Source organism: Morone saxatilis, unplaced genomic scaffold, assembly GCF_004916995.1.
Source record: "Morone saxatilis isolate NCDOM2014 unplaced genomic scaffold, NCSU_SB_2.0 Contig23, whole genome shotgun sequence".
NCBI classification, from domain to species: Eukaryota; Metazoa; Chordata; class Actinopteri; family Moronidae; genus Morone; species Morone saxatilis.
In genome coordinates this window covers 17,021,073-17,030,352 of record NW_023339796.1, presented here as the reverse complement: position 1 = coordinate 17,030,352, position 9,280 = coordinate 17,021,073, and the positions used below count along the sequence as shown (strand labels likewise).

The following is a 9,280-nucleotide window of genomic DNA, read 5'->3' as shown; positions in this document are numbered from 1 at the left end:
TAAGTCTGATAAGTATAATAGATGTCTGGTTTGGGGGTATTACAAATTAATTCACATGACAATTATATCCCAAAAGAAAAAGAATACCTAATTGATCAGTTTCTGCTTTTAGGGAGATACCTTACTCTTTCAGATACCATCTGAAAAGAGGTAGAGACTTTTGTATTATTTTCAACATACATATCCCTTTGTAAGCTGTATCTCTGTATGATCAATCTTAAGTTACCTCTTGATTATTGTCTATGCTGATGTGCCTTCTTCCCCGCTCTGATGAAGGTGATGCACCGTCTGGGGACGTGCTGATTCTTGCCCCGGGAAAACCTTAGCACTTGGTCATAGTGCCAGCGGTATTGCCCTTCCCCCAACGCAGGCAGCAACTGAGGATGTGTGTGATGAGAAATTAAGATAAGATATTCCTTTAATAGTCCCACAATGGGGAAATGCCCCTCTGCTAGCACAGTTGGCATGCTGGAGTGTTTACCAGGCCTCGGCAATGCAGATTGGCTGGGCTTGGGAGAACATCAGACTGACTGGATGAGAAACTTAAAGCATGTTTTAGCTCTCCGGAGCTCCATCCAGGTGATCTTGTGAGGTTTTGTATTCCCCCATCTAGTGGAGGCACATTGTTTGTACATGCCAACCATCTTACTGCAACGTTCTTCCTCCACCTCTGGTCATATCTCATCCTGAACCAGTTGTCACCTATCCTTTTCACAGGCTTTGTCATAGTGTGCTTTGTGAAAACTGTAAAACGGTCTTCTCTAGTGTCACTGACACCTACCTGAGATTAGAAGGGGCCAGGGTAGCCTTGGCAGGACTTCATGTTGGTACATCTAGACTTTAAGTTTTCCTGGTTGCTCTCTCTCTTTTTTCTGTCACCTTTGGTTTCTGGATCCCACTCAGGGTAAAGCTACATTCCAGCTCGGCTGACTTTACAATCTAGTTCATGGCCAAATAACCAGTGATTGTGCTCTTCTCCAGCCAATGCCTGGAGGATGTTCGTAACCCTGAAGAGACTGTCAACCTGAAGTTGCAGAGATAGTCCAGGATGAGGTCTTGGATCATCTCTGGTCCTTGGTTAGGTCTAGGTCTATGCTGAATTAGGGAATACCTAATATAAATTGCAGTGATATTCTCAAAGTCTTAATCCAATGCGTTCTCTTGCTTTTGTGACTTTGATGTGTGTATTCTGCTTCCAGGGGGATAACCCATCAACATCTTCCACCCTGACTTTCTTCTGGTGGAGGATAGGTGTTGAGCTCTAGCTTAGAAGGGACAGGCAGAGAAGGGGAAGGTGGAGGAGTTGGAGCGATCAGTGTGACGTCCACTATTTTGGTTATGGCTGCCTGGAGGGTGGAAACCACCTCTCCCGACCTCAACCTCTGCACTGTGCTCCATTTTGGTGGCAGAGATGATTTGGGTGCTGTATGATTTGTTGTCACAGAACTTTTCCAGAAGAAAGAGGTCACTGGACTTCTGTCACACATTGATAGGAAGCTGCTTTTGAAACTTCTACGGGAGTAACATCATGTATTATATTTTACTCCTTTAGGGATATACTGCATGCACTCGTTCACTACATGTACGAATGGCTGTGCTTGCAATATTGTTTTCAATGCCATTATCTCGAGATAACAAAGCTTGTTTTCTTGTGATAACAGGTTAATTAATTTCATTATCTCGAGGAAACAAATGCCAATTTTTCAAGATAATGAGATCGTTATACTAATGAAGTTACCAGTCTCAGCAGGATCACTGAAGTAGTCTCACATGATTTGTATATAATGAATTGTAAAACACTGTGAGGCTCTGCTGATCAATACATTTAATAACTGCAAATTAGTGATAATTCAATAAGTCAAGAGAGCTTAGTGTACTGTTACTGTTTGATGATCATTAGTTGCAGCCCCCAGTGATTACAGACCCAAATATCCTTCCTGTGAACAGAGACGTGAGTCATTTTCACATCGAACCAAACACAAGAGACAGCTGAATAAAAGCCTGGTCACCTGCTGCTGGAACTTTGTTCCGGCTCAACACTTAAGAAGAATGCAGTTATGGCACACATGGTTCCCATCCCCGTGATAATGAGGAAACTCCTCATTGTCATACAAGTGATGTGCTGAAATTTCAAAATACTCAAGGATACACACAAGTCTTTGAGCAGGCAAACAGAATCTCTACACTCGTGGTGCTCAATATGACTTCATTTATTTGAACCTCTATTTGACTTGTTTATCTTTTCTGTTAAAATAGGCTGCTTGGATTCATTTATAGGTATGCTTACCAACCACGGATGATGCCTGTTTGTTATAAAGAACTTTAATAAAGTTAAAAACAAAACCAGGGGGTCCGCACGGTCAGGGGCCAACATAAATATGCATTCACTCTTCACTAAGTGTTGCCTTTTTATCTGTATTATACGGAATTCTTTCACCTCTTCAGGGTCCAAAAAAAGCTTTTAAAAACAATCAAACTCACATCCACATAAAGACCATAATCTGTGCCCCCATAGTTTAGGAAGAAAGGCACCGTGGTTGATGAAACATGATCCACTTCCTGCCTCGCGCTGCCTCCTTGTGGCGACCACATTTTGCGGTTGCTAAGGGCGACTGACAACAAACGGACTGTTGCAACAGCAAACCGGATAGATAAACAACGGAGAGATAAACAACGAAAGATAAACAACGGACAGCCACAGAAACAGTGTCCACTTTAAAGGATCCTTTGTTCCGCTGAGAGAAGCAGTGCGGGGAAATGTCGAGCACTGTGAGTTCAGTTTTATCGCAGGTGGGCTGGGACGAGCACTTCGCTGTCCCTGAACTCAACGCTGAAAACAAGGCTTTGATAGAAGAGGTGAGTGTGGGACAGTTTTAATTATTTATTTACTTACTAATAAAGCAGTTTTACTAAGGCTCACTGAGTAACGTTAACTGAGAGCGATGTATTGGTTGGATGTTTGACACTTGCTGTCTGTGTGACTTTGCTCTGTGATTCCAGTGTTGCATAATGTTTACATATTTGTTTACATACTGAATGTATACATAATAATAATAATGTAATGATTGATAGTGGATTGTCATGTTTTTCCGTTGATTTGTGCTGAACATGATCAGTGGTGCCTGTTTGAACTTTTATATAAAGTTATTGTTTGTTTATTCATTTATAGATTCCAGGTCATGTATTAAACTATTAAAATCTGCCATGAGCTTTTACTACCATACAATGCTTTATTTAACAGGCATTTAACATTTGAATGGAAAAAACTACGCTGCCCTCACATTGTAATAATTACATTTAACCACCACGGCCCCAGTAGTTGTAAAGTTTTACATCGACACACAATGTGACAAAGTGTTCCAGGTGAATGGTAAATCTGTCCTTATATCACAAGATTTGTGTGCCATGTTATGCTTTTAATCTGATTATTCCTTCAACAATAGATCCGTAAAAATGAGACGAAGTTGCTGAAACTGACAAATAAACTTGAGAGACACAAGGATGAAAAGCAGTATAAGGCTGAATACCTCAAAAATGCTAAACAAGCGCTGGAAAACACTGAGGTAGGTGCACCACAACACAATGTTAATGTCACAGTATCTGAGTGAGTTGTTAATGTCTCACTTTGATCTTTCTGCACACAGGCTCTGTGCAAGGCCCGGGAGAGAGAAGAAGAGTTGGAGAAACACCTCACAGCCCTCACAGAGAGGGAGACAGGTCGCCTGGCGCAGGAGACTACCAAGATGGAGAACGACCATAGATCTTTAGCAGAGAGGACGAACATGCTGGAGGTCTATAACATTCACAACATGTATACAGTAAACATAGAAACAACCGTAGCTGTTGTTATAGCCAGAATGTGCTACTTAACCTTCATCCATTTATCCTCAGAACCAAATCTTCAAGGCCAAACAGAAGTTAGAGGAGTTTAGGAACCAGATGAACTGGGACCAGCAGGCTATGGATGCCTTTTTAGAGGAGTCGGCACGCAAAGACGAGGACACGATGGCCATCATCAAGTACGCCCAGCAAGATGAGCAGAGGATCAAGGTAAAGAGCTGTATAAGTATCATACATCATATTCTGTTTTCAGCTGCAGCTACATCCAAACTAAACAGCTGTTTAACACTCATCCTGAGCTAACGCTTCATAATCTCTCCTGATACAGTCGCTGAGTCTCGCTATAGAGAAGAAGACACTGGAGGCCAGTGAAAAGCGCAAAGTGTTTGACAAAGAACTGACTGAGACTATATCTGCACAGGTACTGTACAGAAAACACCGTACACTCTCACGGTTGCAAGACAAACTAACATCAGCTGAAAGAACTTTGTTTATTTTTATGGTGCACCAGCAGTGCACATTCTTAGCTACAAGAGGGCTGTTCAATTTCCTTTCTATTCAGTACAAGACATCTAGGAAATCATGAACATTTGATATTTAAAAGAAGGAAATTCTCCTATATTGAGGGAAAATTGGTGGCCACTGTGTCCTGTTAGTAGAACAAAGTAGTCAGATAAGAGGATTTGAAGTTTGAACCTGAAATATGCACATTTCCTTCAGAATCAGAATCAGAAATACTTTAATAATCCCAGGGGGAAATTACTTGAGGATGTCTGCCAGCGACAATGACCATCTGGACACCTGGATTCGTATATAAGAGTCCCAATGCCATTGGCACTGCATTGCAGATGGTTGTTTAGGAGGAACAAATTTATGATTGATATCAAAATATATGCAATTTTAATGTCCCAGATCATGTAAGATGACACTTCATTGTAGAAGTAAAATAAGAATTGACACCATGTTGTTCTTGAGTGTCACTCCCATGTTGCAGTGTCCACGAGAAAACATTCACCCTGTGCTTTCCCAACAGATTGCTTTTGATAAAACTGCAGAGAATTTGCAGCAGGTCCACGTGCAGACGCAGCACCTCATCCACCAATGGGAAAACACTATCAAGCAGATGAAGCAACGAGACGCTGAGATGCAGCAGTGTGCGCTGGTAAAGTCTGTGACCCGACCTTACCCTTATGCTGATGAAAGACACGCTGACTCAAACTATAGCTTCTAAACTCCTGAACAATAAAAGTCAACCAAAGTGTTTGTGTTCCTGTCTTGTTCCTTAATCCATCCAGCAACTTGCCCAAGCCAACCAGAACATCAGGGAAAGGAATGGCACCATTACAGAGTGGAAGCACTTGCTGGACACTCAGAGGAACAACAACAAGGAAACTGAGAGGAAGATAAGCATAACCAACCGGCAGGCTGTAAAGCTGAGGGAAGAGTTGAATGAGCAGGAGAATAACTGCAGCAGGCTACAGGATGAGGTTGGCTTAACAACATCAAAAAGTAACTGACTCAACTGTAATCTACCTTCATATTGTAACGAAGATTGATTATCGTGTCTTTGCAGCTGAACAGTTGCAAAGCTTCACGGGACAGAGCAGCGTCTGATGTGGAGTCTGTGACGGCCCAAATATCCAGACTAAAGAAAAACATCCAGGATAACAATAACAAGTGAGTGAAATTGTACAACACAAGTCTGTTGCTGGATTACCACTCAAGCTCTAGTGCACAAGCTCTGTCTGTGTATGTGTTGTAGAGTCAAGGAGGCCAGGGCCTACAACACTGCGCTGGAAGAGAAGCTGCAAGTTGTGACTCAGAGCACCCTGAGTGAGGAAGAGAAAGCTGCGCAGATGGACCAGTTCCTCAAGGATGAGGAACTGGCAATCAAGGTAAGCCTGACAATCCTGAACCGTGTACTGTTCATTTGCTTTGGTGTTACATTATAACTTTTTAATTCCAAAACCTTTTTGCATCTCAGCACTCTCTTATTATTTTTGCTTTATAGCTTTATAGCACACAACCGAAAATATCCGCTACTGTATGTTTGTGTTGCCATGAATTTAAACCAATTATAGACAGATAGCTTTGGTGTGTTGTGATAGCTCACCTGGTAGAGCTGGCTCCCCATATACCAAGGTTGAGTCCTTGTTACAGCAGCCATGTGTTTTTCTGTCGCTCTTTGCTGTGTGTCATCCCCTCTCTCTCTCCCCCCTTTCCTGTCACTCTGCAGCTATCAATATCGATTAAAGGCAGTGAAATCACATAGCTTTGTGCCGTCATATACGTCTGTGTAACCCTGTTTTGGCCTGTCTCTGCTATAGGAGTTGGATGTCCAGCTGCGTGACTGCAGGGAGGAGCTTTTTTGTCGTAAAGAGCGTTTGCAGGCCCTCAAGACAAAGGAGAAGGATTCTATCGCCCAGGTTTCGAGGAATAAAGCCACAGTCAGCAACCTGAAAAGCAATCTCAGAAAACTGGAGCAGGAATTGATGAGACAACAGATGACCATGAGTGAACAGGCACGCTTACCAGAACAAACACACACACACACACACACACACACACAAATGTGACCTTCTACCATCACAATACCACCTGTCCCTAGTCTGGTGCTACACTCTGAAATACCAATACATTTTCCTTTTACTTTCCTGCATTGTGTAGGACAACCAGGTCATCTACCTGGGTAAAAAGCTGGCACAGCTGCAAGGTGACATTCACTCAGATGAAAAAGAAATGCTGGACATGAAGATCGCTGAGCTGACAAAAACCCTCGACGAGAAGGACAAGACAGCCAGAATGTTTAACAGCACGCTCAAGGAGTGTGAGGTCGGTCCAGCTGTTACTTCACCGTACTGTTCTGCGTTTCTCACACACTGAACCAGTGGAGTAACATACGTCTTTGTCTCTGACAGGATGATATTCGCTATTTGAGGAAAGAGATGGCGAAGTCAGACTCTCAAAAGAGAGATCTGACTGGCAAGGTAGACGAGCTCATGCTCCTCTGTAACACCAATGAAAAGGAGCTGAAGAGAATCCGGCTCACAAAACAGGTAACTAACTGATGTAGCAGTAATCATAAAAATCACTACGTGTGGTAACCATTTTAGGACTTCCTGTGTTCATATTGTGATTAAGAAATTAGACATAAAGTGCTTCTTTGTGCTGAGTTTGATTTAAGGTCATATCTCCATATTTTGGAAACAATTATTTAATTGTCAGAAAATGTATTGAGGGATATTATAATGATCAAAAGTATTACAGTAAGTCATTAATTAAGTACAATAAACATGTAATGGTTATTTTTCATGGTTAGTTTCTATCTATATATTTAATAGCTTTCCTTATTATATACTTTTGGTTAGACAAAATAAGTAATTAAGTATATTTTTAAGTAATAGTTTTAAGATCTTATTTTGGAATCTGGCAACTTTTGAGGAAGATCTGTCTATTTTTTAAGGTTTAAGGGTGCAGAATGCCAGAAAATAGTAAGAATTGTTCTGTCACAGTTTCCCAGAGCCAACCGTAGACTGTATAATTAAAAATGGATACGGCCTGTATAGGTTTCTGAAGAGCCGCTGTGAAGCTCAAAATGTGGTGGCTCTGGCTGTCAACATGTTGGCAGTCCTGACTCTGTCTGCTCCCGGCTGATCCAGCATGGGTACAGCTGAGGCGTGCCAAATGAAGCCTGGTTGCTAAAAAACAGCCGCCTGTGACAGTACCCACCTGTCACTCAAAGTGGCCATGCCCTTAATTATGCACAACTTTAAATCTTTATATAATCAAAACAGATGAGTTGTATAAAACCTCACCCCTGTACAGTTCTTGAACCAGGATATATTAGCTATAGAGACTAAAATGTTTTTTGGTACCAGGCTGTAAACATGTTTGTGTGTGCTGTAAAGTTGGGCATTTTAATATGGGGTATTATGGAGATTGATTACTTCTATAGCCAGCCTCAAGTGGCTGTTGGAGGAACTGCAGATTTCAGCACTCCCTGTTGGTTTCATTTGCCAGCCATGGAGATAAAAACAGCTCATTCTAAGTTAACAAAATCACAACAATTATTTTTTTCATGCGATTATACACTAATGAAAACATACCTATGAATATTATATTAAATTTCTGTCAGTAGATCCTCATAATTGTTACACACTGGACCTTTAAGGGTTTTACACTTAGAAGATAGTGTGCATTATGTCATGTCTCTGAAAATGAGAACCACCTAGATGCACCATGTTGTTGACCTCACATGTTCCCCATCAGGACAAGATGGTGGGGCATAACATCATGAAGATGGAGGTGAAGCGTATGAGCAATCTGCTGTACAACAAGGCGGACAGCATGCTCTCCTTGGAGAAGAGGAAGCTGGAGCTGCAGAAAGCCATAAAGGAGAGGGAGGATGAGATCAAGGTCTACAGAGAAATGCTCAACCAGCAGCTCAAGATCAGTGAGCAGGACAGACAGAGACTCAGGTAAAAATCCCAGCAGTGAGACTAAATCTCACTTTCCGGTAAGGTCAAACAGATAAAACTTTGCTCTCAGTTGTGTTTCATGTCATACTTCTCACACGTTTTCACGTAACAGTAGGTTCTATACCAAGATCACTTAACTTTAGCCATTAATCCTGTCCCAGTGTTGAACTGAATGAGAAACTGTCTAAGATTGACGTGATGAAGAAACGCTTCGAGGTTGTGATGCTTACACTGGCAGCTCCTGAGGGAGAAGAGGAGAAATCACAAGCTTACTACATCACAAAGGTAAGAGGCCTTTAAACACATCGTCATGTTTACATGCAGAGTCTGTTGAACCTGAACAAGATTAGATGTGTTCCTGCAGTGCACACCAGCACTTTCAATCTCTCCTGCTTTTCATAAGGCTGCACAAGACAAAGAGGAGCTCAAGCGGAAGGGAGACGATCTGGATGCTAAAATCTGCAAGATGGAGCTGGAAAACAGAGCTCTGGATAACACCATTCAGTTGTTCAACAATAGTAACTCAGCATTTTGCAAATCCCTCAACAAAGTAAATAAATCCAGTAAGTAAGCATCAAGACTAAATGAAACTAAACTAGCAACAACAAACTCTTATCAGGGATCATAAGCAGGAAGTTGTGTGATTGCGTTTTCTCGTTGTCAGTTGAAATCAACAGAGCAGCACTAATCACAAAGTAATCAAGCCTGTTTTTGTTATAGGTCCAGAGTACCAGGAAAAACTAAAGCTAGAAGAGCAGTTGAATGCAGCCGAGAATACGCTAAAGTATAAGAAAAGACAGGTCCAAGAGCTCCAACAGGACTTACAGGTTAGTGCTATTTATAGTCACTGTGAGCAGTTAGTTCCTTAACGCCAAATACCTTATCCTACATCAGGCACATTTAGGTATCACAGAAATAACTTATTGTGTTACATTTGGAATACACTGATCAGCCATAACATT

The 9,280-nt window shown here is 41.6% G+C and overlaps 1 protein-coding gene across 1 annotated transcript in view; it reads left to right on the top strand.

Annotated features, from left to right (window-relative positions):
* Window positions 1-2,608: 2,608 nt before the first annotated feature.
* The window catches only part of ccdc39 (coiled-coil domain containing 39), an 8,987-nt gene continuing 2,315 nt past the window's right edge, over window positions 2,609-9,280 (top strand). Inside the window, exons 1-16 of the mRNA XM_035670932.1 lie at window positions 2,609-2,856; window positions 3,444-3,563; window positions 3,645-3,791; window positions 3,892-4,050; window positions 4,169-4,261; window positions 4,874-5,002; window positions 5,136-5,327; window positions 5,414-5,517; window positions 5,603-5,735; window positions 6,168-6,362; window positions 6,508-6,672; window positions 6,759-6,896; window positions 8,110-8,318; window positions 8,480-8,603; window positions 8,722-8,881; window positions 9,039-9,145. Of these exons, the coding sequence (XP_035526825.1) occupies window positions 2,758-2,856; window positions 3,444-3,563; window positions 3,645-3,791; window positions 3,892-4,050; window positions 4,169-4,261; window positions 4,874-5,002; window positions 5,136-5,327; window positions 5,414-5,517; window positions 5,603-5,735; window positions 6,168-6,362; window positions 6,508-6,672; window positions 6,759-6,896; window positions 8,110-8,318; window positions 8,480-8,603; window positions 8,722-8,881; window positions 9,039-9,145 (2,274 nt within the window). The 5' untranslated portion in view covers window positions 2,609-2,757. The remainder of the gene's footprint in view (window positions 2,857-3,443; window positions 3,564-3,644; window positions 3,792-3,891; window positions 4,051-4,168; window positions 4,262-4,873; window positions 5,003-5,135; window positions 5,328-5,413; window positions 5,518-5,602; window positions 5,736-6,167; window positions 6,363-6,507; window positions 6,673-6,758; window positions 6,897-8,109; window positions 8,319-8,479; window positions 8,604-8,721; window positions 8,882-9,038; window positions 9,146-9,280) is intronic.